General features: G+C 31.8%; 1 protein-coding gene across 2 annotated transcripts in view; it reads right to left on the minus strand.

Moving 5' to 3' along the window:
• Nucleotides 1-22,136, minus strand: part of LOC122500881 (zwei Ig domain protein zig-8-like) — a 49,198-nt gene that overhangs the window by 14,473 nt on the left and 12,589 nt on the right. For both annotated transcript variants that reach the window (XM_043610023.1, XM_043610024.1), the window contains exons 3-4: nt 6,418-6,584; nt 3,710-3,920 (exon numbers count right to left, since the gene is read on the minus strand). In XM_043610023.1, the coding sequence (XP_043465958.1) occupies nt 3,710-3,920; nt 6,418-6,584 (378 nt within the window). The remainder of the gene's footprint in view (nt 1-3,709; nt 3,921-6,417; nt 6,585-22,136) is intronic.

Here is a 22,136-nt window from a genome sequence, read left to right on the forward strand (position 1 = left end):
ATGAAACTATCCTCCACATTCATTAATGTTGTTCACAATCATAAATGACTATTTTAATTATAATTGTTAATTTTTCTTCAGTCAACATTTTGCGGTACTTTTTCTTATATATTTCTTTCATACTCACAAAAAGCTGGATGATTTAGAGGTTTTCGTAGTCGCTGCTTACGACTCCATAGATCGTTTTAGAAAATTCAAAATGGCGGATCCAATATGGCGGACGAAAAAAATTAAAATTCATTCAATTAGCTTCAAATGTATGACTCGGGGGTTTTCGGGGTCGCTGATTACGATCCTGTTGTTAGAATTTTAAAATTCAAAATGGCGGATCCAATATGGCGGACGAAAAAATTGAAAATCGTTCAATTAGCTTCAAATATATGACTCGGGGGTTTTCGAGGTCGCTGATTGCGATTCTGTAGTTAGATTTTCAAAATTAAAAATGGCGGATCCAATATGGCGGACCAAAAAATAAAAATCTTTCAATTAGCTTCAAATTTATGACTCGGGGGTTTTTGGGGTCGCTGATTACGAGTCTGTAGTTAGTTTTTGAAAATTCAAAATAGTGGATCCAATAGGTCAAATAAAAAAAATATTCATCTTTGTGTTAAAAATAGCAAGATACTTTCGTTTTTCATGACCTGTGTTGAATTATTCTCCCTTGCTAATAGATTCGAATTGGATTTAGGACTTGGGATGATCGGATAAGAGGTAAATTGAAAGAAGGAACATTGTCTCGAATTCCTCTGGTAGAAGAAAAGTACTCACCCCTTAACCTTGGTTAAGTTAGCAGCTCATTGATGTCGTAAAAAGTATATAAATTTAAAAAATTAAATCTACATAGAGAATAGGTTAAAATAAAAAAAATTGACTCGATCCCTTTTGATCCTATTTCTAACCATCAGTTACTTTGTTCTAAATACGAATATAATTTAATTATAAAATGAATTTACTAACCTAATTTTCTAGAGAGTCAGTTCCAACCTACTTATCATGAAGATAACATCAACTATTTTTTGTTGTAAATTGTTAATGTTCTCTTTTTCTCTACCTCAAAGCAACTTTACTTTGAACCTTGTGCTACTCTTTGCGGTTTGTTTTCTCTGAGCGGCTTGGCAATTGTTCAAATAATATACCTATATATGAAAATTTTAATTCATAAAATTACCACTACCTTGGCTCTCTCTTTCTCCCTTTTAGAGCGATGAAAATATTAATTTCCTAAATTCGATTACATTTTTGTGTTCGGTCAAAAAATTCCAGAGGGAGATAATTTTAAATATGTACATTTATCTACTTTTTAAAATTGATATTACTTTTTTTCATAGTTAGGGATTTTTATTTTTTAGTAAATGAATTTTAATAAATAAACTGCAATTCATCAAATATATTGAAATTTATTTTTCCAAGCTATTATTTTTAACTGTCAATGAAGCATTTATCAATGAACATGATAGCATTGTCAGTGGAATTTATTGATGCGAAAAGTTAAAAAGAAAAAATTTTGATTAAGCTCAGCTATAGTGTAATCACCCGATCATGATAATATACTGCTGTCTGGCAGTTATTTCGCTTTTTTTGTCATATAAATTACGAATAATAATACTGTTGGGAAAAATTATTTTTCGAACAATAATAATTATTTGAGGGAACAGGATTTTTAAATTTCTTTTACGAAAACTTTTGTCAATTTTTTTTTATTGAAGGAAAAATTCTACTCTTGGTTACATGTTTAAAAAAGTAGTAGCAACGTGTAACTATTACTAGTTCTAAAAAGATTTTCTAAAAAAAGGGTGTTTCAATCCAAAGAGAAGTAGAAAGTGAACAAGATTGCTTTTTCGTCAGACAATAGCATCAAAGGACTTCAGTGACATCAACCCTTTGTTAGGTGTTTTATTCTCGTTTAACGAGTTTGTTTCACGAATACTAGTTAGTCATTCCATTTATAATTCGTTTGGATTTCAAACTGAAATTCGTAAAAAAAACATGCTCTTTAATTGATGCCTTTGTTACAATGATAATACAGTGTGTTTTTATGTTGTTCAATTGGTAAATTTAAAGCTTTTTTCGAAAGTAAACAACAAATAAAGTTTAAAAGTAGAAAATTTTTTATCGATATCTTTTCAAGTTTTAAGAAAATAATATTTTGTTATACTTTGTGTATTATTGTCTGCTTCTGATGTTCTTTATAATAAAGTCTTTAAGGAGCTTTTTCTTCTTTTTTTCGGAGAATTATTATCTTTCTTAAAGATTTAATGTGCTTCACTGATAAGTTTCCTTTCCTGTGAATGAAAGATTTGTCTCCGGTCGACAATTTTCTGGTAAGAAGGAGAAAAAACAAAAGGAGAAAAAATCCCACAGTTCCGTCAAAGAGGGCAGTCATTCTTCCACTATTTTTCACCAAGAACTTTTCAACTTCCCGGTTGAGAAGAGAAAAGGATTAGAAGAAAAGAAAATAAAGGCAAGAAAACGGGAAATAAAATATCATAAAAATTATCTTTTTTAAAATGATCATTTTAATTTAAAATTCTTTCTCATTTTCTCATTATCCTCTTTGGGGGCATTTTTTTTGTTTCAAAATATATTCTTTTAGAAACTGACTAACTAATTCTTGTTGTTGTGCTGTAAATTCCGCTTTGACATTGAAATAGTTTTAGATTTTAACTACTGACGCAGGAGAGCCAAGGTGTTTGTATGTAGATTTCCCAAAAGTCCCCAAGCAAAAAATTCGTCCGCCATATTGTATCCGCCATTTGGAATTTTAATAATCTGACAGCAGATTCTTAATCAGCGACCCCAAAAACCTCCGAATACCAAGTTTCAAGCTAATTCAATGAATTTTTAAAAAAATCCGCCATATTGGATCCGCCATTTTGAATTTTGAAAACTGACCTCGAATTGGTAATCAGAGTTCCTAAAAACCTTCAAGAAAATTTTCTATTTTTAGAAATTTCCTCCTTTCGTTCTGGGGGCATTAAAGTAAAAAACCTCTTTTACTACAATAATTTTTTTCTCTTAGAATTTTTGGTCTATTGTTGAGAATCTTTATTCAAAGATTAATTTGAGTTTGAGGTGAAAATTTCTTAAACAAATAAGAGAATAGGTCTTCGCTCTAAGGTGAGGCTAATTGCAGTGTTAATCTAAGTAGTGGTTTCTCCTTCCTTGAATTTCTAGTGAATTCAGAGTAAACGAGAGAACAGATAATTTTCAGATAGCGAGCTAGTTTCAAGATAGTGCTCGGTGGTATTCGCGTTGCATTATTTATTCGTGGAACAATCACAATTTGTATCTGAATTGTACGTGTGTATGCAAGTATTCCTGCTTCCCTCATTATGTCTATCTGACTTTTCCCCAGAGGAGCGATATTTAATGATGAATATTTTTAATTGTCATTTTAGTTTTTGTATATGGAAAGTGACATGAAAAATAGATATAATTATATTTGCAGGAACAAAAACTTTTTTTAAAACGGGAGTTTATATTAATTTTCCTTTTCGTTCTTTAATTTAAAGTATTAATTAAAAAAAAGTAATTTGTATTTTCCTCTCCTAATAGTAAGGGAAATATCAGGAGTTTGCCAGGAAGAATTTCTTTACATGAACCTTGTCTGGTTTCTGTTATTTTGGAACGTGACATTAAGGGATTGGTCCTTTTTGGAGATATCTATAAAAATTAATTTGCCAGCGAAATATATTTCTAATTTACTCACCAACAATATTGAGATTCACGGGATGACCAATTGGTGGAGTAGTAGAAATTTGGCATTCGTAGATTCCAGAATCCTTCCGTTGAGGATATCGAATCCTTAGGGTCCATTCCTCGGTGTGTGGTGCGTGTAATGCTTCGAAACGCTGATCGCTTGTGTATGTGTAACGACCAACGGTTAGCAAATGAATGTCTCGATGCCTAACCCATGACACCTGGAAAAATAAAAATTAGGATTTGAAAACACTGAATAAATCTGCAATTCAGTGGATAATTATTTAGTAATTAGAACTTAATCGTCAGAGGAAATTTTGCCTGAACAACTTGTCAAGCAGATTTCTGCCAACTACGAGACGCGACTGGCACAATACTGGATCTGACTTACTCACTATGATGATCCTGATGTTTGTTAATTTTTTTATTACTAATTTACCGACTAACACTGGTTTAGACTTACTCATCAAGACAACTTATCAATGACTGGTACTGTAATGGTTTAGACTTACTCATCAAAACAACTTATCTCTGCTCTACTCTGTCAATAAACTGTAGTTAATCAAAATGAAAAATAAATTAAATTCAATACGGCGTAAAACGTGTCAAGGCTTATATATTCTATAAGAGAGGAAACTTCCTGTTCCTCTTAGTTGACGTTCAGTCATGAACTTGGAGAGCAAGAGGGGAAACGTCGAGCCACCACTCCCCACATCGTCACTAACCATAGTCTCAAGTAGAAACTCAGTATCATTTGTTGACGATATCAAGTTGAAAGTTATATTTTGAAACTCGAAACAAGAGTACCATTCAGCATATTAATTAAAGAATAATTGAGCTAGTATTTGTCATATTTTGAAGAATATCCCGACAGTGCAAAAACAGTAATAAAAATAATCACAATTACAGACCCCAGAGTATAAACATTCATTTAATTTAAAAATTCTCTTTAAACCCAGAAAATTATTTCGTTTATTTTCATTTTTAGTTATATAATTTCGTGATAGAGATCTCAATCACGTTTCTACAAAAAAGGGTAATGAATATTATGCACTTTGCGTACAATTACTACAGTCACCTCTCTCTCTCACTTTTTCCCTTTATACCTTGATGTTTTATTTTCTCTATTTTCTTTTCATACTTATCTTATCACACATGCGGTGATGTATTTTCACAAAAAGCCCAAAGTCTTTTAAAAGAATAATATTTTTAAAAGTTTAACAACATTTTCGTATAATGCTTCTAGTGGAAAATGGGAAAATTTTTATTGTTCTGAATAAATGAAAACAATATTTCAAAGCGATTAGAAAGTTAAGAGTTTAATTCTACTATTATTATGAATTCTATTTCAATAAATCATGGGTAGGTATTTCTAATTTGAACAATAATTGAGAAACTGTCACAGTATTTTACGCGGGATGAAATAGATACTGTGGAGTGTTGTAAACATTTATGTCCACACTCTGATTACAGGGCTATGAAGTTAATGTCTAATATTAAATTTTATTGCTCATCAGATATTAAAATATTTGAGATTACAACCCTATTGTTGTAACTTTTAATGAAAGGAGAAATAAACATTGTTAAAATTGTTTGTATTCTCTCACAAAATTTTATAGGCTCATTAACATATACTCATCCTAAAGTGGGTTCAATTCTGAAACTAATTTAAAACCGGGAAAACAGGGTTTCTTGTTTTGACGTAACATAATATAAAAGGTAAAGGGAAAGACACTATCTCATTTTTTTAAATCGACTCCGTTTCGGTGGTCTACACATAATAAAATTAAATTAAATTCCTATTTTCCATTCGGATGGGGAAGGATACTGGTAAGTTGAATAGTAAATTCAAGGGATGTAATAGAGAAGACCGGCAAGCTCTGATGAGGTCTCGAGGAATACCATTCGGGTCAGGAACCTCATTAATATTCAATTTCTTATATTTTTTTAGGTACATCAATTTTGTTTTATGACTGTCCTATGAATATAAAATAAACGTATACCTAAAATTCGGAATTTTGTTCACAAAATTTAAATATGTAATTTAAGAATAGATAGAGCTACGATACTGTGTTAAAACTTTGTAGTTTTTGATCAGAATTTGACGTTTCTATCTATAGAATTTTTCCCAGTGTTAATTTTCAAGTAATATATTTCCACTATTACTTGAAACAGTATTTCGAAATGTACGAATAACTATCTTAATTACTGGAAGTTGTATACTTTTATTTGTATACAAAGAACCTTTAACAAATAACAAATTTCCTAACATGGAACTTTTCGTACCTCTAAGCTGACCCTTGGGAGCAATTAGATACCAAGTAACCAGAACATAAACTTAATGTTAATTTCTACGCGTCCTTTTGGGTGTTGTAATTAAATTTGCCAAGTGTAACTAAATATGAAAAGGTTAATATTGTTTAGACTCTGGTGGTCAATGAATTTAGGAGAAATAATCCCTGAGCATCAAATTGTTGCTGAAGGAAATTATAATCCTTATTTAAATTATGTTGATTATTTCATGACAATGTAATTGGAGAACTACTTTTGAAGTACGGGAAAAATATCGATATTTTCATTTTGATACCAAGCATTGTCATTATTTGAGACTATTACGGTAATTTCGATCACGTTTCCTATTATTGCCTGTAGAGTTAGAGCATTATGACCTCACTTCTTCAAATGCAAAAGTACTATCGATCACGTCATGGTACTTACAGTTCGATTACCGAGGTTCTTTACTCTGCACACTAGGTGAACTGGTTTCCCTACGAGACCCGTCACGTTCGCAGGGGCAGTCGTGTCGAAATAAGGACCAGTCTCTGGTGTAGGCCATTCTTGAAGAAAATCCGTATTAAATAGTCTGGAACATTGTACAGGTGAACCTGAAACAAAAAAAAAGATAATTGAGTTTATAATCTGCAGATCTAGACTGGAAATTATCTAAAAGGATTGATAAATAAATTGTTATACAGTAAAAATAAAAACTGTTTCAATGAATTAGGTTAATTCCCTAGGTTTATTAATTTAGAAAATTAATTTAGGTGTACGCCATTTTGTAACTGCGTTACAATATATAATTTTGCCTTGCGTCTGTTGTAAATTCAAACCTTGTGTGTAATTTACAATTATTTACACTTACACCTGTATGCGAGCAAAGTAAACAAGCAAGACGTATGCACTAAATATTTGCATGAAAGATGCCAGTTCTGCCGTGGTAAACTCTACATGAAATTCAAATTCAAGTTTGCCTAAGTCAATTAAATATTAAACTTATTTTGCATTCACTGTCATAGAAAAACACCTCTGCTTTTGAAAGGAAAATCTATACTACACAACTTTTTGTTTGAATTTGCAAGTTTTGGGAATAGAACTATATATTTCTAATCGTCCCCTTTTGAAAAATAGTCACTGGATGAATTGCGGAATTAGACGAATTATTTGAAATTAATTTTTTCGCGTTAAGCACGAATAAATAAAATTTTATACGCTGTTCCATTCTGGTAACAAAATTCTTTCTTTGAAATTCAAGACATTGAATTTCAGCTGAAACGTCAGCTTAGTTTTGCTGATGGGATTGTTTACTAACCCATGGAATAGTGGTACTCGCGATATACTATATGTGCAGGTGTTCACAAAGCTCCAAGAAGTGATTCAATACTTAGGATGATCTAGAAGTGAAGCTTAGCGGTGGGGTGATCTTTGATCTTCTTGCTTTCCGCTAGAGAAAATTTGCTACCATAAAACCCAATGCAAATTCATTGTCAGTCTTCAGATTTCTTCGATACAAAGTTATAATTACGTTTGCGTAGTGACAATACCATCATTAAGTTTAAGTTTGACCCTTTAGAAATAATAATTTTGTCCATAAATCTTGTATGTTCGAACAGAATAAAGTTTACTTGTTGTTCTAAATATTAAGCAAGTATTCATTATCTCCAGACTTGTGACTTAACTATTGATTTTCCGTCGTCAATTAATTTTTATACGCTTTTGCAAATGTGACGCGTACGCATTACCTAAACTGATAAATAAAGTAAATAAGAAGTTACATTATTTCAGCGATTAAGAATAATTCCAAAAAGGAATTGGAATAAGAGCACATAACATTTCCTACATATTTATTATTCTGTGCATTCTCGAATAGCTCTCTAATATACATATACGTTATTTACGGAAGCGGAAGATACTAGAAAAGTTTTGCGCAGGGATATATACTATCCCTTTACCTATATATGGAATGCTACAGATTCAACTATGCGTGCAACAAAAAGTTACGTGAATTTCTCGTAGTACGCCATGTGCAGAATTCCCTGGTCTATTCTAGAATGCAATTTCTAGACTCCACCAAGATTGTCGGTATCCGGAACTATAGTTTTGAGGCTTTGTATTGTCTGACCAAAGTCTGGCTCGCACCACTGTCGATTACTCCCAACTTCTCCTTTCTCCCAGTGACGACGAACTATTTATGTTCTTCGTTAAGGTATGTTTGTCGATGGTGATCATGTTAGGAATTCTATTTAACATTATTAGGCAACTTCGATTTAATTTTTGAATCCTTAATTTTAAATATTAATTCAAACCCTAACAGCAACGGATATTCGAGGATAGCCTACGGACGTCATAATCGCACCTGGAAATTTAGATATCCTAATTTGGATTAGGGTGGCCTTAAGATATCTCAGGAGATCTGTAAGACATCCTATGGATATAATAGTTTCCGGAATTGTTCCATAGCACCTACTTTGGTTAGTTCATCCGCTCTATCATTTTCAATAAATCCAGTATGATCAGGGACCCAGAGAAGAGTAACGCAATTAATTCCAGCTAGTCACCAATTCATGGTAGTCACCGTGATGTGATAAATTAAGACGGCGCAGGTACTACGCGTATGGACTGACCGGTTGAGAAACAATATTCATAAATTGTTTAATATTTAATTAACCGAAACCTCACTCAAAACAGCTATCACTGGACTCCATTGGTTAGAAGAATTCTGTTTAATTTTTCGTCCTCTTTTCGCGTTATACTTGCTATGCAAACATTCTACGCGGGGGTCCGACACGCAGACGAGCTTAGTCGCGGCATTTCCTCTTTTCTTGCGACCAACAGATCTGCTAGTTGAAATTCCAGTCCACAATGCTCCACATCAACAAACATTACTTTTTGAGAACGTCAAGTGTTCCCTTTCAAGGGAGGTTAATCGCATTTGAAGATAAAGTTGAAATCGTTTTCAAAACGCTGCTTGTAAGTCTCTTTTTTCGAAAAAGAGCACATAGAGGAAACTCGGTTATGTACGTAGAAAGTCTTGGGTAGTCGGGGGAATAATATTCACCTCGTTGTTCAAACAGATGCGGCAGGAGTGTGGGACTAGGGAAAGAGGAGAGAACAAGGACGAGGATGGGAGAGCAAAGGTTGGAAAAGACGGATGTAGAACGAAGTAGAAAGACGGAGGCTAGAGCAACGAGGCAGACATGCCAGCGGAAGACATGGGACGGGAGATGAGATCCCGCGGGGAGCTTCGGTTGCTGAGTGCCTATATGAAGACGCGAACCAACTGTAGTGCTTCGACTATAGTCCGAAGGGGAATACCACTATACTCAACTTTGAAGAGACTCTACATGTACAATGAATATGTATATTTTATATTCCTGCAGTGAATATATACTTCCCACACAAATATATAAACATAGAGAGAGAAAAAAAGTCAAGTCAACTGGACCCAGTCTATGTTAATGAAACTTTACATAAAATTTCTTTTGTGACTCGAAAACTGTATCAAGTTTATGGGAGAAAATTTATGCAAACCATAAATGAAAATTATAATTAGTGGTTATTCTTTGACGTACTTCCTCTCTAGTTTTAATTAGTTCTAACGTTCTTATTTACGTCCAGTATTTATTTCAGCATGTAATTAAAAATTACAGAACACTAATTTTCCTTCCTAGGAATTTCACTAAATTACTATAGTTTTAATAAAATGGAATTTCTCTTGTAACAAACTCAACAGTTCTCTTAGAGACTTTGAGTTCGTTTGCCATAGTGATCCAAACTTAAATGTTCGTTCGCAGCTAAAATTAAATAGATACTTTTAACAAATATTCAAAAAGACAAAGTATTTCAAAACAATTTGCAAATCTTTTAAGGGAAAATTTCCCATGTATGGTAAAGTTAGACTTTAATTCATTGCTAGTTTAACTAGAAAGTGTATAGACCTAACTTCAGCGAGAATCCATCTCCTTTAGAATGATTCAGACAAACTTCTACAGAATTACAGCCGATGTAATTGGATTTATAGTGCAATGTTAATGCTACGTCTGGGATTTAAATCCGATTTATTCCAGAGGACTGAATCTTTGCAATAAAATATTAAATATAAATTATAGTTTTATCAATTTTCCTAGTTTAAATTTAGTTTCAGAATTAAACCTAATTTAGGATGAGGATAAGTCAATGAGCCTACTAAATGTGGTGGGAAAATATTTATTTAAAAACCAACCAAGAAAGAAAAGCAAATACAGACTTTTACTTTAATTCAAAAAATTTTTTAGTCAGACCATAAAAAAAGATTTCATTACTTTAAAGGACAAAATATCTGTAAAAATAACAATAAAGAATTATATTTTATTTTCACAAACTACAGGGAGCAGAGAGGAAACGCTTTTTTCTCTCTCAACTTTTATCGAACTCCATACGACATGTCATTTCCATTTTACTGCTTGTGCAGGAATAAAGAAAAAGCCTTTTACTTAGGTAAAGCAACTACCAGGGTATTGAAGTGGAAACTTGTACTTGAGGAAATCTCGTAGAAAATTTAAGGAAAGAAGAAAATGAAATTATCCAATTTAGATTTGTAATGGCGTAATTTAGATACAGTTGCAGACATTTGCAAGCTATCGGTTAAATATAATTTTAGAGGAGAAAATTTATATCTTACTTTGAGAAAAATGTATGAATTAATATGATCTTTTTAAATTTTTCCTAAGAAGAGTTTATAATGGAAATTAAAATTAAACTGAAAGTTGTGAAATTTTTAAATAATATTAAACATTTAATGAAAATTTAATTAATATTTTTTAGAAAATTAGAGACGACGGTGGGTAAATAAACAGAAGGGAAGAAAATTGTCGGAAAAGTAGACACACAACACATTTAGGCAGTGAATTACGTCATTGTAGTGCGGTGCCGCATCCGCCATGGACCTAGCTCTGCATGAAACGTGGTTGTGGCGCACTTTGTAAATGGTTGTAGGATGAGATAAAGTACACAGTTCTAAATTCAATTCTACGATCTTTTCCTGATAGTTTTTAACGCATAAATGCATCTTGAGAGAAATTGACAAAAGAGAATTTCCGTACCCATGATGCCCTCTTTTTGTTGACCTCTACATTACCACTACATTTAGTAAAAGGACAAACCAAGTTATGAAAAAAAAGAGGGAGCAAAATGAGCTCATCAAGTTAATGCTAAGTTACCTACTCCACGTGTCATGAGACGCGATTATCCAGTCCTTGCTCTTAGTCCAGAAAATAAGTGTTAAATTATTAAACTTACTGTGATATTCTTGATAGAAGTTGATCAACACTAAAAAATGGTACCCCGCAGTGAAGTCTGCTTGGGTGGGAAATCAGTACCGCTTGACACTCTCGCTTCAACTTCTGACCTGAACGGATGTTCGGAGAGTCCATGTGCGACTGTTCGCAAAGGTTTTTGGGAATTAAGGAAATGGGAGGGGAGCAATTAGAATGTTTAGATTTGAGAACGCCTGTGACAACGAATTATAAGTTCATCTGATTTGTGAGCCGGTTATTTTATTTTCACTCTCTCTATTAAATTAATTTAATCTACATTCATAGAAGAAATCATCGATGACTATCGTGAGTAAGAGATGAAAACCCTGAGGAGAAAATTGTAAACATGAAAATAAAACAAATAATTGCTAATTTCTAAACAAGATGCAACGAATTATTAGTTCATCTGATTTGTGAGCCGGTTATGTAATGTTCATTCTTTTCATCAAATTAATTTAATCGACATTCATCGATTTAATTTTTAAGAAAGGGAGGGGAGCAATAGGAATGTTTAGATTTGAGAATGTCTGTGATGATGAACATGGGAGATGAAAAATAAAATACTTAGTTTCAAGTGACAATGAAGATGCGAAACAAATTCAGCACATAGTAACATCAGATGCAGACATCTAGTTGGTCAGTGTCTCGTGTAGAAGAATGAGCCTAAGATTGGAGATTCTATTTTGAATTCTGTGACAGGTGCAAACAATAGCACCCGGAAAATTATTGTACAGGTTGTTTGCGACTAATAATTACATAAGTTGTCAAACCCACTGTCATGCAGAAGTTCTGCTCTTACGTCACAAGAATAAATCGAATGGAATACAATTGCAAAGCCCTGCCTAATTATATTGTGTGAAAGAGTAGATCCAGTAATATTTTGTTGTGCACCAATTTTTATAAGATACGAATTATTTTTTAAAAATTTGTCCGCCATATTGGATCCGCCATTTTGAATTTTTATTTTCGCTTAAGAAAAATTCCAAGGCAGGCGTAAGACCCTAAAACAGAGTTGAATCTACCGTCTTTCTACTATTAGTAATTTCGTTACTAATATCGAAACAAAAAATAAAGCTAAGTCGCAAAATGTATACTCGTTACGAAACTTCGATTTAAAAAAAATAATGAATTTTGCACCTAATAAATTCGCGAAGAGAGAAATTTCGATGCGCGTATAAAAAGAAAATGAAATATTAAGAACTAAAAATCTGTAACAAACATATGTTTCGCAATAAAACATGAGAAATACAGTTTATATGAAATCTGAACATTGAGTTTATGACTAAAATTACAGTTTCCTCGATTTAAAATAAATCAAAGAGAATGCAACCTCCATTTCCAGGGTCCAATTCGCATTATTAATCCAAGCTTTAATTTACATTTGCAGCAATAAATTAAAACGCATGCCTTCACTTCTCCACAAATATTCCCCTTTAATTAAATTAAGCTTAATATAAAATCCCACATATTATAAATTCTTCTAAATACATTTACATGCATTTATTGAAACGTATAAAAAATTTTAATTTGCAACCTGTTTGTAATTTTTAAAAAATTTTATTTATCCACTTTTTAAATTAAATACAATAAAATGCTTTTAGTACTTTGATAAAAGCTGCTTTTAATAATTTGTGGGGATAATATATATTTTAAATCTACGAAGTGAAAATATGAGAAATGTTATATTTTACGGAATCAATATTTATTGTTATCCCTTGTAGTGAAGTTTTATCGATGAGCTGTTACTACTATGTGGAATTCATACTTTGCGTTTTAATAAAGTGTTCTTGGAGGGAATAGAGTAAACAGTAAAGTACTTTACCACTTAAGGTCGTATTAACACTTAGCAATAAAGTTGTTTGACAATAACGTATTTAAAGAATTTTTAAATGTGCGCTATTTTACTTACAGTTCTTTTCTCATAAAAAATTTTATTCTTATATGTAATGATCCTTTTTTATTGTTCATTAAAAAATTATAATAACAAATCAAGGAGGGACTTAAGAGTCTAACATCGCTCATACAGGAAATTCGAAAGAATGCAAAAATAATTTAATTTTTAATATTGCTCATTTTTCCAATTCCCTGTTTATCCACATCGCTAAATTCAATAATTTCATAGTATTTTATATCTAATGAGAAATTATTGGTTCTATTGCCTTCCATTACAGACACGCAGCAAATGAACCAATATATAGTTATTTTATTACAGAGGTAGTAACTGCAACGAAATTTGGTGCACGAAACACAAAGTTTAATTACTTTCTAATACTGTGTATACTGAATATAAGAGCTGAAATTTTAATTTTCACAGGATTGAAAATATAATTTGTTTTGCTTTTCAACAAATATTCATGAATACGACGTGTTCATAAATAGAATACTAAAATCTTCCGATTTAACGAAATAGAAATGTTAACAAACTTTTTAGTATACGGCGACTCATTAAATTTGTAAAGTATTGATGTAGCTTTACCTGATGTATACCTACATTTTTATTTTGAAAAAAAATAAATAAATAAAAGTTGAAGTAAGCATACGTACTCGCCTTGAGATTCAAAACTTTCGACTCGCGGTTTTTTTTAATAAATTACTTCTAAACCGCAACGAGAAATCTAAAGCTTTCTGGTACTCGTAATTTTTAGAAAACATTCACATTTTTCTCGGTATAAATATTAATCTTTAAATCTCTTCATTTTCATACTTTTTTGCAAAATAAAAAATTATTTCAGGTATTAATAACTGTATGGCGATTCGAAACAATTAGTTATAATTAAAAACGATCGTTCTAATAAAGTTCGACATGAAATGAAAATTTAAAAATTTTTTTTACTGACGGCAAATAATTGGTGAATGACGTTTGTCGAATAAGCATGAGGTTTTATGTCGAGCCATTAAATTCCTGCATTTTATTATCTAATAATGCATCTGCAGAATTAAACCGATAACCACATGTACCATATTATGTCGTCTTTCCCCAAAATTCGAGTATTAAATTTTGGTAAAATAATTTCCTGTCCAAATTGCGTTCTCAGTTTTGCAAATGAGAATCATAATGCGAGAATGCTTCGTTCCGAGCTAAGGCGAGGGTTGATTGTTTCATTTAAATAATAGAGAATCAAGATGATTATTAATCATTTTGAGGGAAGGATTAAAGCTTTAAATAAATTAAACATTTTAGTTTCTTTTAAAGCAACATCTTGCCTGTAATTAGATCAATTATTACATTATCTTATAATTATTAACCCGTAGTTAATATAAAAAACAATAATTTGTCTGCCATATTAGATCCGCCATTTTGAATTTTGATAATCAGACATTACATATGTAATCAGACCCCAAAAGCTCACAAGTAAAGGGCGACGGTTTTTACTGGACACGAGACCATATGGTTTAGACTTACTCATCAAGACAAACTTGTAAATTTTTTTGTCTAGAAATAGCCGTTTTGCAGAAAACTAATTTTTAAGTTTTGAATATGGTTTAGACTTACTCATCAAAACAACTTTTAATTTTTTTTGTCTAAAACATACAATTGATGTTTCGTTTATCACGTTCACAGTCGAACTGAGACTGACTCAACGGCGAATTGGAGGAATCATCAAACTCCAAAACCACCCAATAAGGGTTAACGGTTTTTACTGGACACGATACCAACTTTTATAAGAATCCAACTGTTTTTAAAAATTTGTCCGCCATATTAAATCCGCCATTTTGAATTTTGAAAATCAGACCCCAAATTTTAACTACATCTTATGATTTTAGTCAGGTTTTGCCCTCCCATAATCATTCACCTACTCTAAGTGGCTTGTTTACCTCATGAAATTCTAAATAAAATACAAGTTCAAAGATGAATTGGAAAAGAAATATTTCGACTATTGAAAACAGTGAAATAAAGAATTAAAAAAATTAAATCCCTAAAGGGAATTGAATAAAACAGACAAGAGAAGAAAAATAAAATTGCAGAATAGTCGTGGAACAACATAAGGTAGATAAAAATCTTTTCGCTGAGCAGATAATAGGATATTGTGAGTGTCGTGTCAACTGCTGAGTGAAAGTTAGTAAGAGAATTAAAGAGATTAAATTTTTTTTTTGCAACTTTAGTCATCACTGGGTATAAAAGAGAATAAAAAAGAATCAAGACACATTTATTTGAAGATCTAGAATTTAAAGTACGCTACTGAGAAATCCCTGGATTTGAAAGTAATCCGCAATTTGCTCGAGTCCTGAGCAGAAATCCTGCTCGCTGAGAATGGCAGCGATCTTGCACGCGACTTCTATTCTTATCTTTTGGGGTAGCAACTTGTCAACGTACCACCTTAATGAGTCGCTTATCTTCGTTTCACATTTTTACAGTCTTGTGTATTAAAAGGAATGAAAAAAGAAATTTTTCCGCACTTTAAATATTAGCTACTTTAAGTTGACGTACAGGAATTTAAATTTATAAAACCGTCTGGTCTGCGCAGATGAAATATTCGAAAATTTTAATTATTTTCTTTGTTTAACAAATCATGGTAATTGAAAAAATTTTCTAAGTATTATCCTCGATAAAGTAAGCATATCAAAACTAATGTAAAATGGATAAAAGAACTTGTTTTACAAGTATAGTATATACTTTATAAAAGTTAAAAAGTAGGTACGTTATTTGGTAGAAAAAAAGGGGAACGATGAATGATAACCTTACTTTCTGGTTTATTATGCATTATTAGAATCATAAAGTTCTTCGACCAAGTGATTTAGGAGTCGAAAGTTGTCTGAAAGTCATTAAAACCTCGGTTAGTTTTATGTCAAAGATTTTAAAGGCGTTTTAGATGGAATGATATGTTTATTCTTTAAATTAGTCTATTATATAGTTTTGTAGATAAAAATGGACAAATTAGCTATTTTAGGGAAACAAAAGTTTCTTTTGTACACTATAATGGAGATAAAAATATAAAAACATTTTTTAACTGCCCACGATCACGCAGGATTGTTAACTAGGACAATGTAAATGGAACCGGTTCTTTTATTCTTAAAGAGTATTACAACATTATGGCTTGAAATTAGGAGTATTCGTTTTTGCCTGAACAATCGGTTTTGGGTCTTGATCATAGGGGAGGAAACTTGAAGCAAAGAATCATAGCTTTGGAAATAAATGGGATGCTCCTCGACTTTATCTTCCTAGGGCCCAAAAGAAATAAATATTTCCCAAAAGTTTTGTAGGATGGAAATCTTTAGCGACTTTAATTAATTTGACACTTGCATTTTCATTGAAACTTGACCATCCCCACATAACTTTGGAGTGTGGAATCCAAGGTATCTGTATGCAGATTTCCCAAAAGTGCCTAAGCAAACAAAAAATATTTAGGTACCCCTAAATATTACAAAAGTTTTTTTAACTGTAGGATTGAGATGCTCTTTGTAGCCCGGCATCAGACGAACTGAGGAACAAAAATTCACCACTGAATCTAGACTGTCGATTAACTGGTCATCAGCAGACGTCCCCCCCTAATGTTTTTTTTCCTAAGACAAAAATCCCAATAGAAGTTGTTTAGGTAATTGCAATCACTCCTAAAATTATCTTTTTTTCTAAATCTTTATGTTCAGATTAATGTACATCTAACTTTAATCTACGAATCCTGTTTGGATTAAAGTAAACTCCATTAAATTATACCGAAGTTTAAATTGAATAGTGCCCTTTCCTTAGTCTCCCCCTCACCGATGTCTAATTATTTAATTACAAAGTTTCTAGATTAATCAGTTAAGTAATTATGTTTTTGTTATTTTTGAAAAATAATACCAAGTTGTTTCTCTTTCCCTGACTTAAATTTCCCAATTTGCATATTTACTTTTTAGTTCTAACAATTTTAGAAAAAATTAAACTAATCTTTTAATGTAATTTTAATACTGCATTATAATGCAATATAACGCGTTATGTAGGTTCCGATCATTTTTACTTTCTTGGCGAGAACTCATCTCCGGATCCCCAACTCTTTTCCTTTGAAAATAAAAAACCTATAGCTTGATGGAAAGTTTTATTTGAATTCTGCAATTTCCTAGACTTAGACAAATCGTTTTATCATCTACATTACTTTTGTGAAACTGAAAAGGAACTATTGTTTCAATGTCAGAAAAAATATTATCGTTACAAATTGAAATATAAAAGGAGGTCGCATTATTCAAGAAGACAGGAGGGGAATTTTAAAAAACCTTCCGGAATTTAATTACAAATTTGGAAAAATCTAGATTATCATTTTTAAAAGACTTCAGCGTCAGGTGTTGTGGATTTTATGGAAATTTGCATAGACTTGTAGGAATGGGAAAATTTTTTATTAACGATAGTTTTAAACGTGATGGATTAATACAAAGAAAAGTTTTGTAAAACATTAAAGTAGTTGAGGACATGCTCGACAGTTTTGCAACGTGAGACCTTTCTGATAGTAAAGTAAAGAGTCATCTGGGTTATGTGTTCACAATTCTAACTAGATTAAGGCTGGCCTTTCCAACTGTCGTAAAGTTACAAACAAAAGGTCATTACCTCCGACCTTTTCCAATTATCACCATCTCGAGTAGCGTCACATTCGTAAATATATGGGACAGATTTTCCTCGGTCTCAGTTATTAACTTATTTCGCCGTAAGGGGACACGTTACTGAGCTATTATATGGAAGCTGGCGGCACAATAGAGCCGCAAGGTACAACGGCGTACTTCATTCCGGGATTCCTAACAGGGGTTTATGTGCTCGCAAACAATGCTGTCGTCCGTCGCTCCTTCACATTTTTTTTATTTTCTTTTCCTTTTCTCTTTCTGTGTTTCATTTTCAATTTAGTCACGCGTCCTACGTGAAACTGTTGGAAGACCTCTGATGGTAATTTTAGTATTTTCAAGATCATGTTTTTTGATTACCAGCAGGAGATATTATTTCTAATTTAGAAGTCAGTTCACATACAGTTATAGACACAGTCATGAATTGAGCAATGTAGTAAGTAGTAAATATTTCGGTTCTTAGGAAACATGATTTAAAGTCTGGGAAATGGTTGTTTTGCTGAAAAAAATTTTTAAGTTTTGAATGTGGTTTAGACTTACTCATCAAAACAACTTTTTAAATTTTTTCTCTAGAAATAGACGTGTGTAGAAAACTAATTTTTAAGTTTCGAATATGATTTAGACTTATTCATTAAGACAACTTTTAAATTTTTCGTCTAGAAATAGCCCTTGTGTAAAAAACTAATTTTTAAGGTTTGAATGTGGTTTAAACTTACTCATCAAGACAACTTTCAAATTTTTTCTCTAGAAATAGACATTGTGTAGAAAATTAATTTTTAAGTTTTCAATACGGTTTAGACTTACTCATCAAGACAACTTTTAAATTTCTTTGTCTAGAAGAGGCAGTTGATGTTTCGTGTGTCACGTTCACAGTTAAACTGAGACTGACTCAACACTCGTCGGCAAATTGGAGGAATCAATGTTTGAAAATTTTTCTTACCTACGACTTTTTTTGTAATATTTCGGGAACCCGTTAATATTTGTTGTTGTTCTTGGTCTCTATTTAAACCCTAGACTACAGGGAAGAGTCTCTAAAGGTAATAATTTTTTTATCAACTTTTTTCTATTTTGCCAGTAGTCAAAGTCAAGGTAAGAAATTCCAAAAAAATTAGAATGAAAGCTAATTCCTAATTCAACTTATATTTTCAATTAGAAAATCATTGCAGAATAAAAATTTGCCCTACACTCATTGTCATTTTCAGCCTAAGCAATAAATTAATTTCGTGTAAAGTAACTAATGTATTTCGTATATAAAAATTATTTTTATGAATGACCAAACAACTTTTGTACTGTGAAGTGTCGTAAAATATTTTTTTAACCATTTAATTGACAATAAAAAAGCAATCTCGCTAATAAAAATCAAGTCACTCTCGAGAAAAAAGTTTTTTTTAAATCCCTTTTTTTAATATAATAAAATAAAGCATAAAAATTTCATCCCACTACGGTAAAAGCTTTAGTGGACGGCTTAATTTACTGACGTCAACTATGAAATGAAATTGTAAGAGCTTGTGGAAAAAGTTTGAAAAATTTAAAATTCTTTCGAAAAAAAACTCAATGTTTTACTATACGAAGAGTCTAATATGCAAAATTCATATTATATTATGGTATAGAAATGAAAATTTTTTGACGAACCTCGCGTGCAGTTATGGTAAATCCAGTTTTGTTAAAACTTTTATGTTTGCTTACTTTTATAATACTTTTTTGCATAAAATAACTTCACATTGTGGCGGGGGGGGGGGGGAATATAGTGAATCCTTTTTAGAAATTCGTCGAAGATTACGTTATAGAGCAAATATTGTCGAAAAACACTTTCTGTGTGTTTGAAAAATGAAAGAATCACTACCATGAATTTCACATTTCTCTTCGCACTGTATTTCATTTTATTTTATATTATATTGCATTGTAAGGTGCAAATATACTATGAAATGATAGCTTTCTGAATCAAATATTTTTCTATATCAAGTGCAAGAAGAAATAAAGATCTCGATTCTAATAACAAAATTACCATTTATATTTTTATATAAACAGATTTATTGAGTTTTATCTTTCTTTATTATTACGATTCTCTGTTAGAGAACGGGGAAGTGTTGCAAAATTGAAATTAAAAAAATTTGTGAAATCGAAAAAAGTGAATTTTCGTAAAGTTAATATTTTATATAAAATAACTTCTTTTTATCAACTGTCTGAATTTGCATAGGTACCCTCACAGCACCGGGATATTCAAGATATCCCAGAGACGTCCTGGGGATATCGATTTGTTTTCGGAAGTTTGGATATCTCTGGGATATCCTAGGGACGTCCATGGATATCCAGAGGATATTCCAGGGATATCCAAACTTCCGAAAACAAATCGATATCCCCAGGACGTCTCTGGAATATCCTGAATATCCCGATGCTGTGAGGGTACATTTTGTGATTTTTTTAATATTAGTTCATTTTTTGAATTTCTTATTACAAATGTCTCTTAGATCAAATCGAATTTTACTTATTTCAATTCAAAGCAATTTCCTATCGAAATCGAAGTATTCGTCGATCTCAACTGCTCCAATTCAAGTTTAAACTTTTCCTCTTGAACTCTATTTTCGTGCCTCGAATGTTTTTCAAAGCTTCGTTTTAATCCGGTAGAACTCGATTGTCGATTGTATCTGAGAACTTGGCGAAGAACACAACAGGGCGCAAATTGAGAAAAGAGCAAAACATTTGAAAAAAAATGTAACCGATTATCGGAATATCGAAAATATACTATAAAAATAATTAATTTTCATAGAATTATAATATATTGTAAAGCAGAATTGGTTTATACCATTATTCCACATTTCCAATTTTGAGTAAATCCTGTGGTCATGTATGGAAAGATTCAAATCAGGTTGCATTACACGTTGCCCAGGGAAACCTCGAGAATCGGGGAAATAGATCAAAGGCATGTATTAAATTAAAATTTCGATGAGAGTTTGCCAAAGAGATACACCATTAATATTGAATCATCAGAATCTATTGGAATTTTTTATTCCTTCAAAGCGAAATGTTGCAATAAAATAAGCATGCCAAAAAATCTAGTTAGCTAGCTTTTTTTTATTCTTTACCATATAATTTATCTCCAACGTTGTATGTTCCATCTTTTCTTTTTCATATTTCGCTAAACGGGTAAAATATTTATTGTTGTATTTTTTACGAGGGAATTGGAAAATATACTTTCGGATATCAAGAAGCTTTTGTGGGAATGACCTTTCTTGTTATGATCGATCTACTAAAAACAATTTCAGTGAAAGTTGTAAGGTTGGGTCCTTCAATTAATCACAGGATATAGAATCTATTATATTGACGAAAATTTATTGGTTTTCTCATTTCAGATGAACCAGTCCAGAAATATCCTGCTCACCGCAAGATGCCTATAGTCAGACTAGAGCAGAAATAGTTGTTTTGATGAGTAAATCTAAACCAATGATATTCAATCAATTAATTCACGAACTAAGACCATGAACAAAATTTTCCGTCCCCAAGATCAACTGCAAACCATGAAGTACCTTGGAATTTCACCCATGTAACTCCAACTTTTTATGCACAATTTTAAAAATCAACACGAAAGTAAAATTACTCACTTTCATTTATTAATTATACACTAGAACTAGCACTATTGCGCCATGTAAAATAAAAATTTGTCAACGTGCTAAGTTTTTCATTTAGCAAGTAGCGCATAATCTTTTCAATTTGATACAGTTATGAGAAACTTTGGTCGTTTACTGTAATTCTCGGGGAAAATTTAATTACAACTTCCGTCCAGCGTATGGCACATTGGAAAGAAAGAAGATAAAAAAAGAGAGAACTAAAACATTTTAGTATCTTCAAGATCCTTCAGAGACGGTTTGCCGTTAAACTTTCTCTCTTTTCAAACTACTTTGGAAAACTTTGAAAATTTCACACCCCAAAGTTTTCGTAGATACCAACCTAAAGCGCAAGCTTTCTTTTCAAGTTGTGCCTCTCGCTAAAATTGAACGAGTTTTAATTTATGTCAAAAAAACCATCTCGAAACACAATTGAATATTTCTACTACAGCAACAATCAAAAACAATAGCAATTTGGATAAATCACAAAATTCATCGATGTAATAGAAGTTCTCTACTTTGAAAAACTTTCGATTTAATTAAAATTGTCGAAAAGAAGAATTTAAATAAACGTACTAAAGTACAACTGAATGGAAAAAAGGTTTTCACTTGAAAACGGAGAATATCTTAAAAACCGGCTTTGCTTTCCACTTTAAACGAAATTAAATAACTAGGATCTTTTTGAATTCTCAACGGACTGGTATTTCAGGTATTTTTTTACGACCCTCGTAAAAGAATC

The sequence above is a fragment of the Leptopilina heterotoma genome, unplaced genomic scaffold (genome assembly GCF_015476425.1).
Source record: "Leptopilina heterotoma isolate Lh14 unplaced genomic scaffold, ASM1547642v1 Lhet_191, whole genome shotgun sequence".
In the NCBI taxonomy this organism is placed as follows: Eukaryota; Metazoa; Arthropoda; class Insecta; order Hymenoptera; family Figitidae; genus Leptopilina; species Leptopilina heterotoma.